Raw genomic sequence first — 26,383 nt, 5'->3', positions numbered from 1 at the left:
AAAAAAAAAGGGCAGAAGACTTAAATAGACATTTCTCCAAAGAAGACATACAGATGGCCAAGAAGCACATGAAAAGCTGCTCAACATCACTAATTATTAGAGAAATGCAAATCAAAACTACCATGAGGTATCACCTCACAACAGTTAGAAGGGGCATCATCAGAAAATCTACAAACAACAAATGCTGGAGAGGGTGTGGAGAAAAGGGAACCCTCTTGCACTGTTGGTGGGAATGTAAATTGATGTAGTCACTATGGAGAACAGTATGGAGGTTCCTTAAAAAACTAAAAATAGAATTGCCATATGACCCAGCAATCCCACTACTGGGCATATACCCAGAGAAAACCATAATTCAAAAAGACACATGCACTCCAATGTTCATTGCAGCACTATTTACAATAGCCAGGTCATGGAAGCAACCTAAATGCCCATTGACAGATGAATGGATAAAGAAGATGTGGCATATATATACAATGGAATATTACTCAGCCATAAAAAGGAACAAAATTGGGTCATTTGTAGAGACATGGATGGGTCTAGAGACTGTCATACAGAGTGAAGTTAAGTCAGGAAGAGAAAAACAAATATTGTATATTAATGCACATATGTGGAACCTAGAAAAATGGTACAGATGAACTGGTTTGCAGGTCAGAAATAGAGACACAGATGTAGAGAACAAACATATGGACACCAACGGAGGATAGTGGCGGGGGGGTGGGTGGTGGCGTGATGAATTGGGAGATTGGGATTGACATACATACACTAACATGTATAAAATAGATAACTAATAAGAACCTGCTGTATAAAAAATAAATAAAATAAAATTTAAAAATTCAAAAAAAAAAAAAAAAAAAAGAACAGGCTGAACTAATATGCAGTGCCATCTTGAGATTTAAAATCTAGATGCATGGGTCTCACATTTCAAGCGTCTTTAGGGACCAGTAAGGCTGATGGATATCAGATAACAGGAAGTAGTGGGGCCTGTGGGGGAACCAAGACTGAATAATGAGTGTATGCCCCACCTAAAGGCATTTAAAAATCAGTGAAAACTATCACACAAACACACACAATTTTAACCAAACAAAACTATTCCTCTGGCAGAGTCTGGCCCATGAGCCTCTAGTTTGTGCCCCTGTGACTGCTCTAAATTCTAGAAAAGAGCTGACCATGTCAAAGAAATAAGTAACAGAAAACATTCAGAAGAGCCATAGTAATCAAAATCTACAACAAGCAAATGGGGTATATAAATTTATACCTAGAATTCATCTTAATTCATCAGTTAAATTTAATCCAAAAAAACAGTAAATATTTATTGATTATTTGTAGATACAAAGTAATGACCTAAGTGTCTGGGGTTAAAAGATGGAATATGTTACTACTTCTGTACTTTGGTATTTAGTTCTCAGTTCGGGTCCCACAGGTTTTATGAATGGGCAGTTACACAGGTTACAGGTTACAAAATAACCTTTATTGTCTGCTCAGTAGAAAAATCAGTCCCTCATGCTGTCCATTGCATGCATGTCCATTCAGCTTTAAACCTATCATAGTCATGTAATGTCCTGTATCCTAAAATTGTCTCTTGTCTATCTATATAAAAATTCTGATTTCTTTAGTCTTTGGTGATAATAACTTGTGTTTGAATTCCAGTGCCTACTCAGGTCCCAGTAAAGATGCTCAATAAATATTCACTTAACCCAAAACTAATGTTTTTGAAATATGTCCACACATATTTTGATATTTTGTCTTCAAAAAAGTGAACTCTGGGAATTCCCTGGCAGTCCAGTGGTTAGAAATCCACGCTTTCACTGCTGAGGGCATAGGTTCAATCCCTGGTCAGGGAACTAAGATCCCACAAGACACACGGTGCAGCCAAAGAAAAAAGAAAAAAGTGAACTCTAACTCCACTATCATTAGGAGTGGTCTGAATTAAGTGACTCACTTTTAATAAACTGAACAGTGGAAGTGATGACTTCCAAGACTAGATCTTAAAAAGGCAGAGTTTTCCTCTTGCTCTCTTGGACAACTTGCTCTAAGGGGAAGCCAGTTGCTGTGTCATGAAGACATTCAAGCAGCCCTATGGTAGTGAGAAACTGAAGCTTGCTGCCAACGGCCAGTAAGGAACTGATGCTTCTTGCCAAGAGCCGTATGAGTGAGCCATCTTAGAAGTTAATCCTTGAGCCTCAGTTAAGTCTTCATACGACTGCAGCCTTGACCAACAGCTAGATTGCAACTTCCAGAACCAGAACCATCCTGATAAACCACTCCTAAACTCCAGACCCACAGACACTATGTGAAATAATAAGTGCTTATTATTGCTTTAAGTTGTTAACTTTTAGGGTAATTTGTTAAGCAGAAAGATAACTCATACGCCTACTGAAATTATCATCATGTTATGACATACACGTGTCTTATGTCTAAAACCTAGCTGTTTTGGAGCCTCTTTCACTTACCTCCTTCCCCTCCTCCACTTCCCATTTTTGCCACCTCCAGAAGCCACCCATTCCCCTTTTTCTGAATATTAAAAAGTCCTAAATAGAATATTAAAAAGTCATTTTGCTCCTAATGGGCCCAAGAGAGGGATTGCTCAGGGTCAGATCTTTATCTTCTTTCTAATGTGAAAGATGTTGGAGGAGATATTTTGGATCATCCAGACCTCTCATCAATCTATTCATAAATATCCACTTAGTTCAGTTATGTATCCATTTATTCACCCGAGAGGATTTTAATTATAATCAGCAGTGTCAGCTTGGAAAATGAAGGAAAGCAATCAGAAGCATAAACAGGTCTTCGGAGTGTATGTGGATATGCCCATAAGTGGAAGTATTTTCAGACTTGTGACCAGGGGAAGGACTTGACCTTTGGTGATAGATGGAGTAGAAAATATTACAATAGGCAGGGGTAGCATTGTGAGAGGTGTGAAAATGATATACAGGATACCTTAGATGTTAGTTTCATTCTATAGTCTCTTCCCTGCTCAGTATACTTCCCAGCAGCTTTAGCACAGAGGCTGAGACAATGTGTCCTTGTTTTACAGAACACTGTTTTACAGACAGCTCCTAGCAGAGTCTGGTACAGAGAGGAGAGTGGGCAACTATTGCTGCCAAAGGGAGTATCAGAAACTGGACATGACTTTGTGCATGGAAACTACTTCCCCTTCCCCACAGATTTTTGAAAGCAATGAATAAATAAAGAGTGGCTCTGAACAGCCAATGCAAGTAAAGAAAGAGGAAATGTCAGGTCTTAGAAGTTTATCAACAAAAGTCTTAAATAGAAAAGAATACCTATCACAGCCCTAGGAAAATCCCTCTTTAATTGTTTCCTGATCTATATTATTGCAGATTAGAGAAAAAAAGCTTAAGGTATTTGATCTCTTTTGCTGAAAACCACTCCCACTGGTGGGACTGGCATCTTATTACATTTCTCACCTGATATAACAATGAGTTGACTACACTATAGTATCTAATCCTCAGATTTATTAACTTAAAATGGAGCCAATATTTATCTCATAAGATTATTGAGGATAAAGTAAGATAATTATATTTAGGGAAATATAAAAAGTGCTTCATAAGTGATAATTGTCTTAGGTTGGGGGTCCCCAAATCTGACCCTGAGTCAAGGTGTTATGAGTTGAATTGTGTGCCCCATAAAAGATATTAAAATTCGCATCCCTGGTACCTATAAATGTGACCTTATTTGGAAATAGGGTCTTTGCACATGTAATTAAGTTGTGGTATGGTCATCAGAGTGGGTTCTTGATCCAATATAACCAGTGTTCTTATATGAGGGGAAGACGGCCACGTGAAGACACAGAGACACAGGGAGGATGCTATGTAAAGATGGAGGCAGAGACTGGAGTGATGCATTTACAAACCAAAGAATGCCATGGATTGTCAGCCATCACCAGAAGCTAGGAGAGATGCATGGAATAGACTTTCCCTCAGAGCCCTGAACAGGAACCAATCGCACCAACACCTTTACTGTATTTCCAACTTCTGGCCTCCAGAACTGTGAGAGAATAAACTTCTGTTGTTTTAAGCCACACAATTTATGGTACTTTGTTACAGCAGCTCCAGGAAACTAATACACAAGGATTTGAGAGTATGTGGTTTATCTTGAAGGAGAGACCTGGAACCACTGATAGCAGAGTGGGGAAGTGAGACTGGGGAGAGAAGGCCAGTAACAGAGTGGGCTGATGGGTAAGTTACCTCTGCAGGTGGGGCTCAGCCCTTTTGTAGACTCCTGGAGACAGTGTGGAAGATGCCTCAGAGTTGTCCTACTTCTCAGGAGTGAGGACATTGGTATACTTATTAGTATAAATGTCGGTATATTAGTGTTCTATGGCCGCTGTAACAAATCACAAATTTGGTGGCTGAAAACAACAGAAACTTATTCTCTCACAGGTCTAGGGGTCAGAAGTCCGAAATCAGTATCCCTGGAATCATGCAGTCAGCAGGGTCACCCTCCCTCTAGAGGCTCTAGGGGAGAATCTGCTCCTTGCCTCTTCCCCCTTCTGATGGCTGCTGGCACTCCTTGACTTGTTGCTTCATCACTACACTCTCTGCCTCTGTGGCAACGTCTCCTCCTCTTCTGTGTGAAATCTCTCTCTGCCTAGCCCGTAAGAATACATGTGATTGCATTTAGGGCCCACTTGGCCACTCAAGAATCATCTCCCCATCCCAAGATCCTTAATCATACCTTTGGCTCTACAACATAAAATTCAACAGTTTCAGGGCCTGATATCTTCAGAGGACATTTTCCAGCCTGCCACAGGTAGTATATGTATATATCCTTCAGCTTCCATTTGTCATTGGTTGAAGGCTGCTCTCAGGGGTGAAAATTCCTTGGCACTTCTGTCCTGTCCTGCAGGGGTTGAGAAAAACTCAGGTGAAAAGTTGCAAGCTCTTGCAGAGGACTTCTTTCCGGCATGTATGGAGGAAGTGCTGAGAGGATGTCAATGGGATGACAACAACAACATCTGCTACGTTATTATTTTTTGTTATTATTTAGGTTTTTGGTTAATTTTAAATTGAATAATTAATCATTAGTTCTAATTATGGTTATTAGCTATTTTAGCCTAATTTTCTGATGATGCACAATATAAATTATTTGCACTATCTGAACTTAGAAAATATTATCCCACCTACCTGAACTTTGTCATTTCTACAAAGGTCCACTTAAATATACATTGCTCTGTCCTTTCCTCCAAAGCAGCTTTCTTTTATCGTTTTTCTTTTTTTAGCACCTGTGCAATCTCTTATTAACCTCTATTTGGTCATGCATAATTATCTTTCTCAACTATATATATATATTTCTCAACTATATTTTAGCATTGACGAAGGTAGAGGAATGACATGTGTATTTTCAAATTCTTGATGCTGGGATTTGGGAGACTTATAATTATAATCTGGTACCTTTAGTAATTTTTCATAAGGAAATACGAAGCATCTACTTTGAACATATTACATGCTTTTAGTTTCTTCAAGGTCCCTTCTTATAACATATACATTATCTTGTGGGACAGGAAACTGTGAAGCCTTATTGTACTTTGCCCACTTAGTGACAGTTTTCAAACCAGTTTGTTTATAGAAAACAGAACTGTAATATGGTGAATGGCCGAGAAATCCCTGGCTTATTTCTAAAGATCTCTGGAATATCAGGATTCTGGCTGTGGGTAAATGAATGAAATAGGCAATGTTGGAAGAGGTACAAGTGAAAAATATAGTTTCATTTTGAACATGGTGATCTGAAGTTCCATGGTTATCTTCTGGAGATGTCCAGGAGGTAGGTGGTTACATGACTGAAGCTTGAGGGAGAGATATGGACCAGATGAAAGATTTAGGAATCTCTTTGCATTAGGTAGATGGATGAGATCACACCAGAAGAGCAAGTAGAACATAAAGAGAAGTAGAAAAGTGGGCCTGGTACTTCCCTGGTGGTGCAGTGGCAAAGAATCCTCCTGCCAATGCAGGGGACATGGGTTCGAGCCCTAGTCCGGGAAGATCCCACATGCCATGGAGCAACTAAGCCCATGCACCACAACTACTGAGCCTGCACTCTAGAGACCATGAGCCACAACTACTGAGCCCGTGAGCCACAACTACTGAAGCCCACACACCTAGAGCCCGTACTCCGCAATAAGAGAAGCCACCGCAATGAGAAGCCCGCGCACCGCAACGAAGAGTAGCCCCCGCTCGCTGCAGCTAGAGAAAGCCCGCGCGCAGCAACGAAGTTCCAACGCTGCCAAAAATAAATAAAATTTTTAAAAAACTTAATAATTGTGTCTGAGATTAAAAAAAAAAAAGTGGGCCAACAGTGGAACCCTGAGAGTCATCTACATTGAAGAGGCAGGAGGAAGAAAGAATGGAAGTAGGAGGAGAACCTGGGGAAGAGGCTGTTAAGGGAGCCAAGGGAGTCAAAATTCTAATGTGAGAAAGGAAAAATGCAGCAGAGAGATCTAATAAAGTTAAAAAAAGAAAAAAAATGATGTAATTCTGTGCACACTTAAAAAAATTTCACAACAACTTGGAGGTTCTTGGTGATCTTAATGAGAGCAGTTTCAGTGGAATGTTATGGGCAGAGTCTCAAAAGGGCTCACAGGAAACTCTGGGTACGTTACCTGTGAAGCTAGTTTGGGGTAGTCCAGTGACCCCTCTTAGCTCAAGTGTCCAGGAAAGCTATGGAAGATCCAAGAGGATCTAGAGCCCAAACTGAGCTTAGCAGTGATTTGAGTGAATGGGAAATGACACAAAGCTGGGGACGACATAACTGAGAAACCAGAAGATTACATTAGTAGGAATCATGTAAACTTCCATTTGTTAAGTTTGCGTTTAAATAACAGATTGCTCAAAACCAAGATGGGAGAGATTTAGCTTGGCAACAACTGTTTAAAAATGATCCAAAGATTTCTGGTTGATTATAAACTTAAAACGGGCCAAGAGTATGACTTAATTCTTAAAAAGGCTAGTACAGGCTTGGGCTGTGATAACAGAGAAGAGGAAGTGGAGATAAAACTAGTTTTTGTGGTTTTTGTTTTTTTCTAAGTAAAGACAAACAGGGAAGGAGGAAAATAAAAAAGCAATTAAAAGGAGATGGAGTCATTAGGAAAAAAATTAAGGATGGAAGAGATTTCAGTATATTTACTGGCCAAGGGTAAAGATCCATTAGGGAGAGAAAGAATACAGGAGAAAAGGGATAATTAGCGATACATGGAGTCAGATGAAGCTGGGAGAAGTTGGTTTTGAACGGAAATGGGGATGCTTCACCCTTGGAGAGACTGGACGGAAGGCTGAAAGGATGGGAGTGACCACAGATAAGCTGTTATGTTTGGGAAGGAATTCAGCCACTTGGGAAGAGTACAGGATAATGTTCTCAATTTGCTTGATGAAGTAATATTCCAGTGGGATAGGTTCTGCTGTTTCTGAGAGTGTGTGTAAAGAAGACAGAGCAATGGGGAAACTGGGGAAGTTGGAAGGGAGGGTAAGAAGAGTTCTGGATAGAATGGGATTCTTGGTCTTTGAAGGGGGATCCAGAAATTGGCAGGTTTCCTCTCAGTCTCTATAAGATCAACACCCACTAGGGAGGTCAGATTCTTTGGAGCCTCTGCTGGCTTTTCCCCTCTGGCTCAGGACTGCTAGGCCAGACTCTGTCAGGGATGTGCTCAGAATCACAGACTTAAGAAAAAAAAAAATCTGAAGTGGAATTTTAAAATTTATTCATGAAAAAAAGTCTTTGAGAGACAATCATTTTGAAAAACATACTCTTATTCTTGCAATGTCTAAATCGTCCTGTTAAAACTCATGACTGGCGGAATTACTAAGCAGACAGTATAATTTACAGAAAAGTAATAGTTGTAAGATACTGAAATGCAGATGAATCTCACTGGTATAACTCTTAATCAGACAGTGGTTAAAATTAAGGCAAAAAGTGTTTCAAAATAAAACATTAAGAATCATGGACTTTTCAATATCCTGGTTGTTATATCATAGCTTTGCAAGATGTTACCTTTGGGAGAAGCTGGCTAAAGGATATATGGGATCTCTATTATATTTTATAACTGCATGGAAATTTACAGTTGTCTCAAAATAAAAACTTTAATAATAAAAAAAAAGAATCATAGAGTTTTGAGTGCTGAAAGGTCATGAGAAATCATTAGCCATTCCACAAACGCGCCCAGAGAGCTTGTCGAGGGCCAGGCGAGGGGCGGGTACTACACGAAAGGAATAAGCTCTTCTCTGTCCTCACGACTTTACGGGAGGAAAGCTGACTACAAAACTCAGCATCTATAAAAGAAAGATGAGACGAGCTACATCCTACAACAAGCTAAACATGAGGAGACGTACAAAATGAAGGCAGGGATTGAAAAAAATCAAGTCCTTTCGTTCTGAGGGGAGAAGCCCGATTTCCTTAAGAATTTCAAAGAAACAGAGCAAGAGTCAAAGATTCAAAGACCCTGTGAGGTGAACCCCACCCTAGGACCATTCACCTTTGGCGATTCCCGGTTCCGTGTGTGCTCATGCGCGTGCACGCCGCGGCGCCGCCGGCCCAGGGACGCGAGAACGTTACCGCGAAAGGGCGCGTGCCCGCTCCTGTCTACGGAAGTCCCGCCCCCATTTCCGGCGGCGGAGGGTGGGAAGGGGCTAAGAGCCTCTTCCGGCTAGAGCAGTGACGGTGGTTTCGCACGTGTGTTTCTCCTTCGGGATTCCCGGATTACCCCTGCCCCTGGTGAATTTGTCGGGCCTGGGTTCCCCTGCAGATTTAAGGATGAAGGCGGTAAGTGTCCTTAGAAGCTCGGTCCCCGCGGCTTATGGCCCCTTTGGCTCACAGAGTCGCTCCCTGGTGCAGCCTTTCGGCGGTTCTCGCCCTTGTGTGGGGGGCGGTGGCCTAGATTGGGTGGGGGGGGTCCTTCCTGGCTCTAAGCGCTGTCAGTTTCCCCGCCCTTAGACCTGGCTCCTTTTTCATCGCCCGCTGTGCGCGCTTGGCTTCAAGGGACCGCAGTGAGACTAGCACGGAGTCTTGAGTTCATACATAGGATGTCAGATTTGAAGGGTTCTACAAGACCATCTTCTGAACCCGTTATTTCATAGATGAGAAGCAGGGTCCTGCCTTCAATGAGCTTATGAGTTGTGGGACCTGAAATAAGTCCGTTTTTTTCTCCCTAAAGGGTAGGAGATAGAAAAGCAAGTAATTTCTGAGAGGTCACCAGCAAGAGAGTTGTAATCCACATACCCGAATTCAGTTTTGCTTTCCTTAGTTTAAGGGTCTTTGACAAATCACATAGACTCTTTAAGCCGTAGCTTCCCCAGTAATATGAGGATAACAGCTGTCGCTACTTGACTAGGCTGTTGGAGGTAATATGTTAGAGCACTTTGTAAACAGTAAAACGATATGTAAACGTCAGTTATTGTGAAAGACAGCCAGCATTTTGCTCTTATTATGCCAAACTACAGGCGTTAAGCTAGCCTTGAATAACCGTTTACCACTAGCTTAGTGGTTCTTCACCTTTTTTGGAGTCTTAGACTCCTTTGAGCATCTGTGGATTCTGGTCACAGGAAGACCCTCCTGTTGAATAACTGATGATCTAGTGCCATTCTGTAGGATTAATGCCATAGTGTGGTTTTAGCTTTTATATCCAAGACCCATGGCTGTGAGACATTAAAATTGTGGAATTGGTCTAATGAAATTTTATAATCAATTCTCTTTAACCTGATTTTAAAAATAATTTAAATTTCTGGATATGCAGTGCTTCTTCTGTTGTTGTTTTCTAGAGAAGAAATAAAAAACAGGTCCCAAGCTTTCGGAAGTTGCTAAAAACTAGTAAAGTCAAACTTGAAAACAAACTAAAAAACAAACAATTTAAACAACAAAGCACTCTCAAGAAGTACCGAAAAGAACAGAGGAAACTAAGACAAGCCGTAAAAGATGCTGTGTCTAAGAAACCTATTCCATTGGAGGACCCAAAGAAAAAACGACCAGGTAATTGTGAAAACATTCATGTGTTCCAGTTTCCATTGATTTGTTTTAAAATGTTCTTCATGGAATAACTTTGCTTTCTAGTAATCACTCTTCTTGTTCTCAGGTCTTCCTAAGAGTAGGTAAGGATCGTAGTCCTATATGCTTTATCACAATTAGTATGAGAAAACATTTCAGTACAGTATTCACAGTGAGAAAGAGCTAGACTCGCCTTTCAGTTTGTCTAGAAAGCAGATCTGAAGATACAGTACATACTTGGGAAAACAGACTCAGAGTAGCAAATGTAAATAATTGTTGGGCATGCCAGTGCTGCCACTTTTCCGTTCACTGGCAGTTAGCTAAGGTAAGAACATTGCTTTTCTCTGGTGCATTCTTCACAGTGTTGCTAAGTTTCACTTAGTTTTCTAAACTTCTGGCTTTCTTTTCACTTGGAAACTTGGAGTGAAATTGAGCTGTAATTGTCAGGGTTATTCTTTTGTAAACCTGTTCAAAAATTCCCAAGTACTCAAAAAACAGGTAAGGAATATGACCATTTTGAGTCAGACCAGTTTTTCTACAGGGTTACTCATACTTTCAGGGAATTCATATTTGGCTATATCTGACTCTTCATTCTTCCCATGCCCATCTCATTCTCTTATCCTGACCTATTTAGTTTGATCCCTTGGCAACACGTTATTGTGATGTATAAAAGGTCATGGGACTGGAAGTCAGGAAACTTGAACTTTTCTCTTAATTTTGTTGCTTACTAGCAGTGTGGCCTTAGTCTGTCACTTAATCTCCAGGTACTTCATCTATTTAAAAAAAAAAAATGCATTGGTTGAGTTAGATGTTTTTAAAGATCTATCTAAATTTCAGAAGAATTTAAAAAGCATGATGTGTTAGTAATTACATTTTAAAAATAGAAGCAAAAGATTTCTTCATTCTTATATGTTGAGCATCTAAATGAAGTCTCTCAGGCAGTTGGGTATAAGAGTGTAATGTTCAAGTGAAAGATCTGGGTTAGAGAGAATAGTTTTTGGAATTATCAACATGTAGATGGTAATCAAAGCCTTAGGCTTGGGTAAAATCACCATGGAGACTGTGTAGCGTGAAAATAAGAGAACCTAGAACAGAATTTTAAGGAACCCCAGCATTTAAGAACTGGGTGATCTCAAATGCTCTGAAGGACATTGCAGAATGTGTGGACACATTTATTTTTTGGTTGTTACAGTGACCTAAGAATGCTCCTGGCATTTAGATTTCAGGGAGTCAGAGATGCTGGCATTTTGCCTAGCCCAGGACACCCAAGTACAACAAAGAATTGTCCTGCCCAGCGTGTCAGTAGTGCTCCCGTTTAGAAACACTGGGCTAAGGTGTTAGTAAAGCACATGCTTTTCCTATCATAGACACAAAAATGCAGCGTTCTACATTTCTAATACTTGTTTCTGATTTCTTGTTGTTGTTGGAACAGGTAAAAGGATTGAGAGGGAAGAGGAAGAAGAGGAGGAAGCCCTTCCTTTAGATATGATGGATGAAGATGACTTACAGTTAATGAAGGATTTAGGGCAAAGAGCATCTTTTCTAACGAGAGATCTTTCTTCTAGGTAATACTTCGTTTAGATTGTAGTCATTCGCATCCTTTCACTGCTAAAAACTTGGTTCTGAATTTTACTTAGGTGGTTAGTGCAAGATGCTGCTCATCTCTGAACACAGTGTTTACAAAGAGTAAACCCTATTCAGTCTATTTCCTAAATAACGTTAGTTCATAAATAAAACAAACTGATTTTATTTAGTGTATATCTTTATTTCTTTTGAGTCTGAATAGTGAAGTGGAGTGAATGGGTGAAGTATGCTGTTCTTTGTTTGAGGCAGAGCGGTCCCGAGTTCTTTATGGCCATGTTACACATGCCTCAGTCCTTGTTACCCTATTAGGTACATATTATTCCCTTTTACAGAGAGGAAACTAATGCTTTCCCATTGTCACAAGTAGTGGATCTGAAATTTAAACTTAGATACTTCTAAGTCAAAAGTCCATGCTATGTTGTGACAGTTTTGGGGAAAGTAAAATAGCATGATATCACCCTTGGCTCTGTGGAATATTCTTCAAAGAAAAATCTGCTGTAACTTTCACCTTTGTTTTGCCTCTAAAGGGAAAACTAAGTGTAGCTATAGTTTGAGTCTTTATGGTTGGCCATACAATTCATTTATTCATTTACTATACAAATGCTTGGTCTAGATGCTAATATCTATATGCCTATTAAAGGTTTGGTTAGTGGTTTATTTTTCTATGCTTTTAAAATGATAGGTCTCTAGGTTCTTTTTTAAATATATTACAACTAAATTTTTTTTTTCCTGCAGTGAGCCTGTTCACGCCAGGAAGCGGAAGCATGAGCATGTTATAGATAAATATGAAAAAATACCAAGAACTCTGCAAACTGCACCAGAGAAGGAACTGATTCACTTACTTCCTATTAAAGATAAAAGTGGTATAATCCCACAGACCAGAGAGAAACCAGGTGATCAGCCCATGTATTAGTTAAAATTTTAGCTCCTTACTAATAATCACGTTCAAAATTTTTTCATTCAAAATTTATTTTCTTTTAACTTTTACCCATATTTACAAAAGGGGATAGCTACAGTTAGTCATAGAACAAACTTGATTTTGGCCGGAAATACAGATGGTTATCTCAGGTGCCCATTGTACTATGAGTACAGCTGAAGCCACAAAGTTAAGGTGATTCTTTTCAGAGTATTTCATTATGTTGTTTCTAAAATTAGAGCATATTAGTCATCCTTTTTTAGCCTTTTTTTCCTTACATGTATTTTTTGTGAAATACACACAAAAGTCCAGAAATCAAAGATGTGAAGGTATGTGGTTTATCACCAAAAGCATACCCATAAAACTACCATCTGGGCAAGAAGGAAGTACTGCCAGCACCCAGAAACTTCCCTATACTCCCCTAAATCACTAATTGCTCCCTCCTGACAAAAGTAACTATTTTCTTGAGTTTTATGGTAATCACTTCCCTGGTTTTCCTTGTGGTTTTACCACTTATGTATATTATCACATTTTTAATATGCATATTTTCCATATAGTTATTGACAGTAACCAAGATGAAGAGAATCAAGAAGAGATGGAACCTGAAGAAGGTAATGGGATGCATCTTTCTAGTTACTAAATTGTTAATTGAGAATTACATTTTTTTACTTAATGTGAATTAATTAAAATCTGGAATGTGCATTTTGGAGTACTGGTCATTTCAAGCTCATTTCGAACATTTTCCCACATTTTGAAAGTTACCTTGTGTAACTTGAGTCTTTTAAAAAAAAAAATTATTTAATTATTTAGTTTTGGCTGTGTTGGGTCTTTGTTGCTGCACGTGGGTTTTCTCTAGTTGCGGCGAGCGGGGGCTACTCTGTTGTGGTGCGTGGGCTTCTCATTGCAGTGGCTTCTCGTTGTGGAGCATGGGCTCTAGGCGCACAGGCTTCAGTAGTTGTGGCATGTGGGCTCAGTAGTTGTGGCTCATGGGCTCTAGAGTGCAGACACAGTAGCTGTGGTGCACGGCCTTAGTTGCTCTGCAGCACGTGGGATCTTCCTGGACCAGGGCTCTAACACTGTGTCCCCTGCATTGGCAGGTGGATTCTCAACCACTGCACCACCAGGGAAGCCCTGTAATTTGATTCTTTGTTGCTTTTATTATGGAAAATTTTATTCAGTTATGTTTGTGATGTCTAGGTATGCATGAAGACTCTTATAAATTGTTGCTGTTTTGAATTCTTTTTAATTGTAAAGAAGGACCTGCCTACAAATAACTGTTCACTTTTTAGCTTAAATTGTAAAAACGATTCTGTGGTACAGAATTATTTTGGTTCTTTCTTAGAGCAATTATACTTTATGTATGTCTGCTTTACATAACTAAATGTGGGTTCTGATAGCTAGAACAGTTCTAATCAAAGTTAAACTGAAAGAATGTATTTTATTTATTTTTAAAAATAAATTTATTTATTTAATTTATTTATTTTTGGCTGTGTTGGGTCTTCATTGCTGCATGTGGGCTTTCTCTAGTTGTGGCGAGCGGGGGCTACTCTTCACTGCGGTGCACGGGCTTCTCACTGCGGTGGTTTCTCTTGTTGCGGAGCACGGGCTCTAGGCATGCGGGCTTCAGTAGTTGTGGCTCTCAGGCTCTAGAGCACAGGCTCAGTAGTTGTGGCACACGGGCTTAGTTGCTCCGCAGCATGTGGGATCTTCCTGGACCAGGCCTCGAACCCATGTCCCCTGCATTGGCAGGCGGATTCTTAACCACTGCGCCACCAGGGAAGCCCTGAACGTATTTTATTGTTTGAAACTATATCGGTTTGGAATTTGTGATAGAACAAGCCGTTTAAATTTTACTTTCTCTTAGCAAACCATATTAGTGTAAATGAGATTACAGGTCAACTGTTAACTGTTTTTAGGCATCCTTCATCAGCTCATTACAGATTATGCTTGTGTGTTATTAAATCTAATTCCCTGTGAATTTCTTAAGGTGGATGTATTTTGTGTAGCTCAAAGGACTGTATAGAGTTGAAAACAAAGGAGCATGTACTTTTAAAAAAACTAAATGAGATTGCTCTTTTCCTTAATTAGTATGAATTATTGTGGGTTTATTAGCACAGTAGTTAAAAATGTGAACTCTTAAGTCAGACTGCCTGGGTTTGAATCCCATTTCTGCCAGGGATATGAGCTTAGGCAAGTTACTTTCTCTTTGCCTCAGTGTATCTACAGAATTGGGCTAATGATAGTACTTGCCTCATGTGATTGTTGAGAGGGTGATATGTAGTAATCTTGGCCCATGGCAAGTGCTTGATAAAAGTTAGCTATCATGATTATTTGTTTTTTATAAATTTATTTATTTTATTTATTATTTTTGGCTGTGTTGGGTCTTCGTTGCTGCGCACGGGCTTTCTCTAGTTACAGGGAGCGGGACCTACTCTTCATTGCGGTGCATGGGCTTCTCATTGCGGTGGCTTGTCTTGTTGCGGAGCACAGGCTCTAGGCACGCGGGCTCAGTAGTTGCATCACATGGGCTCAGTAGTTGTGGCTCATGGGCTCTAGAGCATAGGCTCAGTAGTTGTGGTGCATGGACTTAGTTGCTCTGCAGCACGTGGGATCTTCCCAGATCAGGGCTCGAACCCGTGTCCCCTGCATTGGCAGGCAGGTTCTTAACCGCAGCACCACCAGGGAAGTCCCGATTATTTGTTACTACAAGAAAGTTATTTTATTAATTAAGGTTCTTGGATACTTGTAAATAAAGACATGTTTAAGAGGGGGAACCTAATCTGTTTCAGAGATCATTGAAGAACCCATTAAAGAGCTGACATTAGAAGAACATTTAATTGAGAGGAAGAAGAAACTACAAGAGAAGAAAATGCGTATCGCAGCCTTGGCATCTGCCATATTATCAGATCCAGAAAGTAATGTAAGTATAATTAATTTCCTTAGGCTCTTCATATTATATGTTGTAACAGTCTAATCTTTTAATATTCTCTTGTTAGCTATATGCACACACAGAAAGGAAGAGCATTAACAAAATGTAGTAACTGAGTTAGAATAAGAGTACACAGGACCTTAGCCTAATCCAAATCTGTAGTCTTAGAAAAGCTACTTACACATTCTGAGTCTTACTTTCTTCATCTCTAAATGAAGATATTGGACTTAATGTTGTAACTCTAAAAGTGGTTAAGTGTAAAAATTAACAGTACTAGGGAGGAGGAACCAACTTGCAAGTTGCTTGACTGATCTATAGAGTTATTAAGGAAGGTGGTACACAAACGCCAGTGAGATTAGTTCAGGAATAATTGTAAGTGGAAAAATTTTTTTCTTTAAATTTATTTACTTATTTATTTATTTTTGGCTGCATTGGGTCTTCGTTGCTGTGCGTGGGCTTTCTCTAGCTGCAGCAAGTGGGGACTACTCTTCATTGCGGTGTGCAGGCTTCTCATTACAGTGGCTTCTCTTGTTGCGGAGCACGGACTCTAGGCGCGCGGGCTTCAGTAGTTGTGGTACGTGGGCTCAGTAGCTCCGTGACACATGGGATCTTCCCAGACCAGGGCTTGAACCCGTGTCCCCTGCATTGACAAGCGGATTCTTAACCACTGCGCCACCAGGGAAGTCCGGAAAAAGTCTATCTGTTTTAAATAAAGTAGACTGAAGAGTTATAATGAATTATCAGTGAGCCATGGGCATGGGGGTAAAGGTGGTGATAGTTATAACATGTGGGCTCAAGAAACCTGAGGTTCAGTCTTGGCTCTTTTTTTTTTGGCGGTACGCGAGCCTCTCACTGTTGTGGCCTCTCCTGTTGCGGAGCACAGGCTCCGGACGTGCAGGCTCAGCAGCCATGGCTCACGGGCCTAGCTGCTCCGCGGCATGTGGGATCTTCCCAGACTGGGGCACGAACCTGTGTCCCCTGCATCGGCAGGCGGACTCTCAACCACTGCGCCACTAGGGAAACCCCTTGGCTCTTTTAAGTACTCTCTGTTAGACTTTGGGAAAGTTGTTTTACCCAAGCTCATTTTCTTCATCTCTAAAAAGAGGATGGTACTTCTTTGTTTTTTGGCTGTGCTACACAGCATGTGGGATCTTAGTTCCCCAACCAGGGATCGAACCTGTGCCCCTGCAGTGCAAGTGTGGAGTCTTAACCACTGGACTGCCAGGGAAATCCAGATGGTACCTATTTTAAAACTGTTGTGAGGATTAAATGATAAAATATTCATGAAGTCATTTAAGGGGTACTATTCTTTTTAGCTTGGTGTCCCCAGCATCCTACTGTGATGAGTATTTGTTTATTGAATGATAAAATAGATTATTTACATTTATAGAAAAAAATTCATATGGGTATGCTTTGCTGCAGTACTTGTCCTTTTCTAATAAAGTGAGGGGAAAGGTCTGGAGCAGAATTGGGGAGGGGAATCTGGAATATTTCTCACCAGTATGATCTTATATAATCAGTATAAAACCATAGAGACGAGCTATTGATCTCATTTTACAGTTGAAAAATTAAGGCTTACAAATTCAAGTTGTTTCATATTTTAACAGCTACTAGATTGGAACCCAGGTCTTCTAACTCTGGATCCTCATGCTCATTTCATACAAGTTAGGGTTGCAAATAGGTGGTGGCGTATTTGTCCTCTCACCACTATATGGCAAACATTTTTGACCAACCAGCGCATTCTCAAGATAGCAGAGCACTCGAGCAGGCGGTGGTAGTTCATCCAGTCAAGCACATTTGTTGAAATCAGCTTTTCACTTCTTCATCACATAATACAAATGATCTTTCTATGATCTTGTTGAAACTAAATGTGGATACATTATATTTAATTCCTGATTAGTTCGTGTATAGGTGATTAATATACTTGATTGATTATGTAACATTTTAATATATTTCAAAAAGTGTTTTTAGGGAAATAGGGCACACATGTTTTAGGAAAACCCAGTGCCATTTGCAGCAACATGGATGGACCTAGAGATTATCAGACTAAGTGAAGTAAGTCAGACAGAGAAAGACAAATACATGATATCACTTATGTGTGGAATCTAAAAAAATGATACAAATGACCTTATTTTAAAAATAGAAGTAGACTCAGTCATAGAAAACAAACTTACGGTTACCAAAGGGGAAAGGGGCAGGGGAGAGATAAATTAGGAATTTGGAATTAACAGGTATAGATTACTGTATATAAAGTAGATAAACAACAAGGACCTGTATAGCACAGGGAACTGTGTCAGTATCTTGTAATAACCTATAATGAAAAAGAATCTGAAAAAGAATATATGTTTATATATATAAAACTGAATCACTTTGCTTTGTACCTGAAACATTGTAAATCAACTATACTTCAATTAAAAAAAGTAGCACCGGGCTTCCCTGGTGGTGCAGTGGTTGAGAGTCTGCCTGCCAATGCAGGGGACGCGGGTTTGTGCCCCGGTCCAGGAGGATCCCACATGCCGCGGAGCGGCTAGGCCTGTGAGCCATGGCCGCTGAGCCTGCGCATCTGGAGCCTCCACAACGGGAGAGGCCACAACAGTGAGAGGCCTCCGTACCGCAAAAAAAAAAAAGTAGCATCATAAATAAAAAGAAAACCTAATAAAAAAAGAATTTCTAAAAAATAGGTAGATTAATAAATTCATACTTTTTAAAGTATATTTTTTCTAACTGCTTATTTAACAAAAATATGATGAACTTATAGCTTTAGTTATACATCTTTTTTAATGTGAGCAATGTCTGTAGTTGTGTGTGGCTGTACTAGACTGTGAGCCATTGTGTGAATTCCACTTACTGTGCCAGATGTGAGGCTGTTGTCTTTTGTTTATAATTGTCTTGCCATTTCTCTAGCCATATAAGTTATTTCTTTAACAGATTAAAAAATTGAAAGAATTACGTTCCATGCTGATGGAACAGGATCCTGACGTGGCTGTTACAGTTCGAAAGCTGGTGATAGTTTCTCTGATGGAGTTATTTAAAGACATTACTCCTTCTTATAAAATACGACCCCTAACAGAGGCAGAAAAATCTACCAAGGTAATGCTGGATATAATTTTTTTTAACATCTTTATTGGAGTATAATTGCTTTACAATGTTATGTTAGTTTCTGCTGTATAACAGAATGAATCAGCTATATGCATACATATATCCCTATATCTCCTCCCTCTTACGTCTCCCTCCCACCCTCCCTATCCCACCCCTCTAGGTGGTCACAAAGCACTGAGCTGACCTCCCTGTGCTATGCAGCTGCTTTCCACTACCTGTTTTACATTTGGTAGTGTGTATATGTCAATGCTACTCTCTCACTTCATCCCAGCTTACCCTTCCCCCTCCGTGTCCTCAAGTCCATTCTCTACGTCTGCATCTTTATTCCTGTCCTGCCCCTAGGTTCATCAGAACCTTTTTTTTTTTAGATTCCATATATTTGTGTTAGCATACGGTATTTGTTTTTCTCTTTCTGATTTACTTCACTCTGTATGACAGACTGTGGGTCCATCCACCTCACTACAAATAACTCAATTTTGTTTCTTTTTATGGCTGAGTAATATTCCATTGTATATATGTGCCACATCTTTATCCATTCATCTGTTGATGGACACTTAGGTTGCTTCCATGTCCTGGCTATTGTAAATAGTAATGCTGGATATAATAACTACACAAAATAAGCTGAAAATTTTGCATAGCTAGAGATGGGAGAAATAGTGGGGACACTCATATTTTGTGCTAATTTAAAAATGGGTTTCAGTATTTTGATTTAAGAAAATAATCTTTTTTGGTCTTTTTAGATCCGCAAAGAAACCCAGAAGTTAAGAGAATTTGAAGAAGGCCTGGTTAGCCAATATAAATTTTACTTGGAAAATCTGGAGCAAATAGTTAAAGGTATATTAAAAATATCTTAAAAGTATGTAACACACTTAGCTTTGATCAGGAATGTGAATTCTATATTCTGTCCTGTGTGTTTAGAGTCGTATAGTGTATGGTCAGGAGCAGAGTCTATAGAGTCAGACTTCCTGGGTTCAAATTCTGGTTAACCACCTATGTGGTGGGCAAAGGACTTAATCTCTCTGTGCCTCAGTTTTTCCTGTCTATAAAATGGGAATAAGGATAGTACTTTACCTCATAGGATTGTTGTGAGTAGTGAATTAAGTTATAGATATAAAGTAGAATTATAGTGCCTATACTAGGCACTGTGCTTTATCAGCTATCAGTATTAGTATTATTGTTGCTGCAGTTCTTTACCTAGTCAGTAGTTGTATGTTTCTTGAATTCATGAATGGCTGGAATTTATTCTACTGGTTTTTTTTGAGGGTTTTTTCCCTACATCTTTATTGGAGTATAATTGCTTTACAGTGTTGTGTTAGTTTCTGCTATATAATAAAGTGAATCATCTTTATGCATACGTATACCCCCATATCCCCTCCCTCTTGTGTCTCCCTCCCACCCTCCTTAATCCCACCCCTCTAGATGGTTGCAAAGGACCGAGCTGATCTCCCTGTGCCGTGCAGCTGCTTCCCACTAGCTATCTATTTTGCATTTGGTAGATGTACTTAGGGGTAGGACAGGAATAAAGACACAGACATAGAGAATGGACTTGAGGACAAGGGGAGGGGGAAGGGTAGGCTGGGACGAAGTGAGAGAGTAGCACTGACATATATATTCTACTGGTTTTTATTTGAAGGGGGTAGTCAGGGGGGAAAGATAATGTGAACTGGTTGTAGTGAGTGCCTTGAAAATGGACTTAACATCGGGATGATAAACTCTTCTATCAAACCCTGTTCTCTTTCTCTTTGTTCAGAAGAGGAAGGACGTGGGAGACATTCAGGCATGAATGGGGAAGAGATTTCATTGCCAAGGCGAGGTGCTTTCACCTGACTCACTTGGGCTCCTTTACTCAGTGCTGGGTCTAAGGGTCACCCAGCTGCTAGCTCAGCTGCAGCAGAGCTACTTAATCTGTCGGCCCAGTAATGACATGGAGGTGGGGTGGGTGGCATGGGCATTGCTTCTGTGCTCTGGCATCCCGACTGGAACCTACATACTAGCATTTATTTATTTACCTATTGATCTACCTGTCTGTCTGTCTATTAGAATGTCTTCAAGATTCATCCTTGTTGTAGCATGTGTCAATATTATCTTCCCTTTTTAAGGCTGAATAATATCCCATTGTATGTGTACACTACATTTTGTGTATCCATTCACCCATCCATTATGAAGTCCTGTCAGTTTTAAGTAAATAGAAGGTATTCTTACTTACGGTGAATACAGTCTGAGGAAAAATCACATATATGAGAAGCAAGTTTAAAACAGGCACTAGGGAATTCCCTGGCTGTCCAGTGGTTAGGACTCCATGCTTCCACTGCAGGGGACACGGGTTCTATCCCTGGTTGGGGAACTAAGATCCTGCATGCTGTGTGGCACAGCCAAAAAAAACAAAATAAATAATAAAATAAATTAAAATAAAATGAAGCCAAGGCACTGTCTTCTATACTGTCTTTCACATCTCTGGTTGTGTATGATGTAGGAGGAGGTCTTGAACCTACTCTAGAAAAAAAATCAGCGTATTTTCATATCCTCAAGATACTGTTTTCAAGATACTGTGTTACAGTAACAGAATATGTATGTAGAAGTTTCTAGAAAAGAGGTACTGTGAATCATTAATTATTTTGAAGGAGAAATTAAACTTTTTTTGGACCTCCTGGGTAAAGATACCACAGTGAGCCTCAACAAGAAGCCAGGGGAAATGATGCTTATGGAAAGCCAAGACTCTTGTAATTGTGGTTAGTCAGAGGGTGGATGATGGTAGGCAGATTTAATGGTAACATCTGTACTTGTGTCAAAGTGTAGACAAGGATGATGGTAGGCAAATTTAACAGTAACATCTGTACTTGTATCTGAGTGTAGCCAGCTCATACTTAAGAAGTCACATGGTATGTTGATTTTTCATATTACTGCTTATTACTCTAAAACAAACTAATTGAAATTTTAGCCAATGAATAAAGTAACTACAGTTATCTCTTGATTAGACTGGAAGCAAAGGAAGCTGAAGAAAAGTAACGTGGTTTCCTTAAAGGCCTACAAGGGACTGGCAGAGGTGGCTGTGAAGAGCCTGTGTGAGCTGCTGGTGGCCCTGCCTCATTTCAACTTTCACAACAACATCATTGTACTGATTGTCCCTCTCATGAATGACATGTCAAAATTGGTGGGTTGCTTTTGTTGCTGTTGTCCTTAACAGAAAATCATAGACGATGTCATTATTTTTTTTCCTCTCAAAATTCTTTTGGCGCTATTATTTATTGCTAAAATGGGGTCCTTTGTTAAATACTGTCTCTTCAAGAAAATTGTTTGAATGTAAGCTTGGTGAAGTGGTTCTGAATAGGAGGTGGTTTTGCCCTCCTCTTCAGGCTGTGTCTGCACACATTTTGATTGTCATGACTATGGTGATGGAGGATTGTTGCTGCTGGCTTCTGGTGGATAAAGGTCAGGGAGGCTTCTAAACATCCTCCAATGCACAGGACAGGGCCCCACAACAACGAATTATCTGGCCCCAAATGTCAATACTGCTGAGGCTGAGAAACACTGGTTTAGTGTAACATTTTATTTTTCAGATATCTGAAATGTGTTGTGAAGCAGTAAAGAAACTCTTTAAACAAGATAAATTAGGCCAAGCATCGCTCGGTGTAATTAAAGTGATTTCTGGTTTTGTGAAAGGCAGAAATTATGAAGTTAGGCCAGAGGTAAGCCTTTTTTTTCTCACTTTGTATTGTGTTTGTTTTTAAATTACGAAGTTAATTTTCAGTTGTTATGAGGAATTTATTTTTTATAGATGTGTAAAGTATAAAGTGAAAGTGCTCCCCAGAAGTAACCAGTCATAGCAGTTCGGCGTGTATCCTTCTAGATGTTTTTGTATGCAGAGAGAGACATACTTTGTATTTTAAAATTAAAAAAATGGGTTTATACTTCGGAAACTATTCCGAAGCTGTTTTCATTTAATGTATTGTGGACTAATATATAGGGCTATCCCATTCTTTTTAACAAGCCTGCTGTAGTATTCCATTATGTGAATAATATATAGTCCCTACTTGATGGATGGCTGAGTTGTTTCTAGATTTTTGCTGTTACAGTCAGCATAGAGAAGAATGTTTGGGCCATGTTATTTTTTCACACTTGTGTGAGTATTCTGCGAGTTAAATTTCTGAAGTGTGGATACTGGATCCAACAATATACACATTTAAATATTTGAGAGCTAATGCCAAATTGTCCTCCAAAAACATTTGATCACTTGTGTTCCCGCTAGTGATAGGAGTGTCATTTCCCCACAACCTACCCAGTGTTGAATATTTTTACTCTTTAATCTTTGTTAGTCTGATAGGTAAAAAATTACATAAATTAATGTATATTATTTTGTTTACACATTTTTATTAGTGGGGTTTTACTTCCTTTCATACATTTATTAGTCATTTGAATTTTTTGCCTGTTTGTATTGTTTGCCAGTTTTTCTCCTCAGGTATTTGACTTTCTTAAAGACATGTAATAATTTTTAAAATGTGCATATATTTGAATAAATATGAACCATGTACTAGGCACTGTTCTAGGTCCTGGGGATAAAGTAGTGAACAAAAGAAACAAAAGCTCTGTGTGTTTGTTGAGCTTAAGTTACATAGTAAGGATATTAAGTCTCTGTTATATAAGTTGCAAATATTTATTTGTTGCTCTGTCCTTTAATTTTGTGTTGTTTTTTTGCTTTATAGAAATTTTGCATTTTAATTACTTATTTTACAGAATTGATTTTTTTCCAAGAATATCAAGTATCTTGCCATTTTCTTTTATGTTCTTAAGTGAAGTTTTATAGTTTTCTTCATTTGGGTCTTAGATATTTTCATTAATTTTTAGTCATATAGTTTTGATTGTTAAGCTGATTTTTTTTTTTTACTGTTTTATTTCCTAATTTTGAAGTCTTCTTCCTTTGCCGTCAAATTCTTTTCATCCCTTATAGCTGATAACTTTAGTTGAACTGCTAACATTACTAATATTGGGCTTAAGTATTACTCAGAATTTTAGAGTAATCAGGGAATAAGGCTTGAACATGAAATTGGCCATAGGGAATCACTTTCATTTTAATGATGCTAGAATATAAACTGCTTTCTTTACTTTCTTGGTATTTGTTTGTTTGCTTGGTATATATACACTTTGTATAGTAATGTGATTTTTTTAAGGTGTACAATGTGATGATTTAATCTATGTATACACTGAAATGATTACTGCAATCAAGTTAATTAACACATCCATCACCTCTCATAGTTACCTTTTTTTTGTCGTGCGAATACTTAAGATCTACTCTCCTAGCAAATTTCAGGTCTATGATACAGTATTATTACCCAGAACTTATTCACCTTATAACTGAAAGTTTGTATCCTTTGACCAGGATTTCCTCATTTCCTCCATTCCCTGGCAAGTACCATTCTACTCTCTGGTTCTGTGGGTGTGACTTTTTGAGATCATACAGTATTGATCTTTCTGTGTCTGGCTCATTTCACTTAGCATGATGTCCTGCAGGTTCATCCATGTTATCAGAGATGACAGGACCCTCTTTTTAAGGCTGAATAACATTCCATTGTATGTATGTCCCACATTTGCTTTGTTCTGGCAGGCACGTAGATTGGTTCCATATCTTGGCTTTTGTGAACAGTGCTGCAGTGAACATGGGTGTGCAGATACCTCTTTGAGATACTGATTTCATTTCCTTCGGATATATACCCAGAAGGAGGATTGCTGGATCATATGATAATTGTATCTTTAATTTTTTGAGGAGCTTCCATACTGTTCCATAATGGCTGTGTCAATTTACATTCCCACGAAGAGTGTACAAGGGTTCCCTTTTCTTCACAGCCTCACTAACACTTGTTATTTCTTGTCTTTTTCATAATAGCCATTCTGATAGGTGTGAGGTGGTATCTCACTGTGATTATGGTTTGCATGTCCATGATGATTAGTGCTGTTGAGCATCTTTTCATTTACCTGTTGGTCATTTGTTGTTTGTCTTCTTTGGAAAAAATGTGTTTTTAGATCCTTTGTTCTTTTTCAAATCAGGTTATTTGTTTTTTGCTGTGAGTTGTTTGAGTTCCTTAGTATTTTGGATATTACCCCTTATCAGATACATGATTTGCAGATATTTTCTGCCATTCCATAGGTTGCCTTTGCATCTTGTCGATGGTTTCCTTTGTGTATGGAAGGTTTTTAGTTTACTGTAGTCTCACTTGTTTGTTTTTGCTTTTGGTGTCGTATCTAGAAAATTAATGCTCAGACCAATGTCAAGGAGCTTTGTCTCTATGTTTTCTCTTCTAGGAGTTTTATGGTGTCAGGTCTTACACTTAAGTCTTTAATCCATTTTGAATTAATGTTTGTGACTGGTAAGATAAGGGTCCAGTTTCATTCTTCTGTATGTGGATATCCAATTTTCCTAACATCATTTATTGAAGAGACTATTCTTTCCCTATTGTGTATTCTTGGTTCCCTTACCAAAGATTAGTTGACCATGTGCCACATTCTTTGATTTGGAGTTATTTTTCATTTGTGGGTGATATTTTATGAGCACATAGAATATCTACAAAATACTCAAATCTTTCTGAGACCTAGAGTGACTTCAGGTTCAGTGTTTATGCTTTTAGTTCTTCCTTGTTTTCATTACATGCTTTAAATGAAGTTCTCAGCTTTCTTCCAAGTGTACATATTGGAACCTTAGAAGAATACAAACCTGTAGTTCTTTTTTCTCCAAGAATGCTGCTGTGACTGCAGGTCAGTAGAGTGGTTTCTTGCCCAGAAAACGTAGGATTTTAAACCCCTTTTGTCTTTGTGTTTGGATGGTTGCTGTAGCACACAGTACATCAGTTTCTAAATTAGTTTCTGAACTTTTTCGAATGGCTTAAGGCAATAGTACATGTGGTCCCTGGACCAGCATCAGCTGGTGATTAGAAATACAAATTCTGGGGCCCCACTGCAGACCTGCTGAATCAGAAGCTCTGGGGATGGGGTCTAGCTTTTTGTGCTTTAACAAGCCCTCCAGGTGATTGTGATGTTTGCTAAAGTTGGAGATCCACTGGCCTGAAGAAAAATAAGTTGTCTTAATAACACTAGTCTTCATTTTTTTTTGTTGGGAAAAAAAGATTAGAACTGTTAACTGCAAAACTGAATCTGGTTTGGGAATTTAAAGCTGGTTTAGAAATGTCTAATAAATATCGTCTTCTCCCATACTGGTCCAAACCTTTTCCTGACCTGTCTACTCTTTGTAATCCTATCTACCAGTGCCAGGTAGTGTTCTCTCTTCCTTGTTTTTATTCCACTGCAAAGTAATATTATGTGTATTTAGCCAAATACTAGTGTCCTTTCATAGACAAAATTTACCGAATATGCTTAACAAAAAGATAATAGAACTTTGTGTAAAATGTGATAAAAGATGTTTCAGAGTTTTTTGTATTTTGGGTTTTTTTGGCATGAAGGAAGAACACTGTTGAATGCTTATTCTGTTTAAAGTATTTGAGGGCAATATAAATATTAAGCTGTGTATTTGTGTTTTCTTCACTACTAGATGTTAAAAACATTCTTGTGCCTAAGGATCAAAGAAGTAGAAGTGAAAAAAGATACAGAGGATATTAATAAACAAAAAAAGTTCATGACTTTCAAGGAAAAGAGGAAAACTCTATCAAGAATGCAGAGAAAGGTTTGATTGATTTCCTTTTTTGTTTTAATTGATTTTAGATTAAAATCATAATATAGGCACAGGTAAAAATCATAGTTAAGATATAAATATTTTAAAATCTGATATTTAGAGAATTTTATTTTCTCCAGTTATTGCAAAGAAATTGTTTTATTAAATCAACTTAAACAGACAGTTCATTAGCAAAGAGAGCAGTAGATGAAAA

General features: G+C 38.8%; 1 protein-coding gene and 1 long non-coding RNA gene across 4 annotated transcripts in view; one reads left to right on the top strand and one right to left on the bottom strand.

The window, feature by feature from the left end:
- Positions 1-4,214: 4,214 nt before the first annotated feature.
- LOC116741251 lies at positions 4,215-8,582 on the bottom strand. The gene is made up of 3 exons (XR_004346086.1): positions 8,483-8,582; positions 4,696-4,860; positions 4,215-4,344 (listed from the first exon to the last, which is right to left on the bottom strand). It is a non-coding gene; the product is annotated as an uncharacterized LOC116741251 (long non-coding RNA).
- Positions 8,583-8,612: 30 nt separating this feature from the next.
- Positions 8,613-26,383, top strand: part of NOC3L (NOC3 like DNA replication regulator) — a 45,791-nt gene continuing 28,020 nt past the window's right edge. For all 3 annotated transcript variants that reach the window (XM_032607444.1, XM_032607443.1, XM_032607445.1), the window contains exons 1-11: positions 8,613-8,769; positions 9,765-9,972; positions 11,420-11,552; positions 12,307-12,464; positions 13,045-13,098; positions 15,277-15,407; positions 18,345-18,506; positions 19,256-19,349; positions 21,491-21,666; positions 22,073-22,201; positions 26,050-26,181. In XM_032607444.1, the coding sequence (XP_032463335.1) occupies positions 8,761-8,769; positions 9,765-9,972; positions 11,420-11,552; positions 12,307-12,464; positions 13,045-13,098; positions 15,277-15,407; positions 18,345-18,506; positions 19,256-19,349; positions 21,491-21,666; positions 22,073-22,201; positions 26,050-26,181 (1,386 nt within the window). In that variant the 5' untranslated portion in view covers positions 8,613-8,760. The remainder of the gene's footprint in view (positions 8,770-9,764; positions 9,973-11,419; positions 11,553-12,306; positions 12,465-13,044; positions 13,099-15,276; positions 15,408-18,344; positions 18,507-19,255; positions 19,350-21,490; positions 21,667-22,072; positions 22,202-26,049; positions 26,182-26,383) is intronic.

Source organism: Phocoena sinus, chromosome 16 (genome assembly GCF_008692025.1).
Source record: "Phocoena sinus isolate mPhoSin1 chromosome 16, mPhoSin1.pri, whole genome shotgun sequence".
NCBI classification, from domain to species: domain Eukaryota; kingdom Metazoa; phylum Chordata; class Mammalia; order Artiodactyla; family Phocoenidae; genus Phocoena; species Phocoena sinus.
This window is presented reverse-complemented; position numbering and strand designations above follow the sequence as displayed.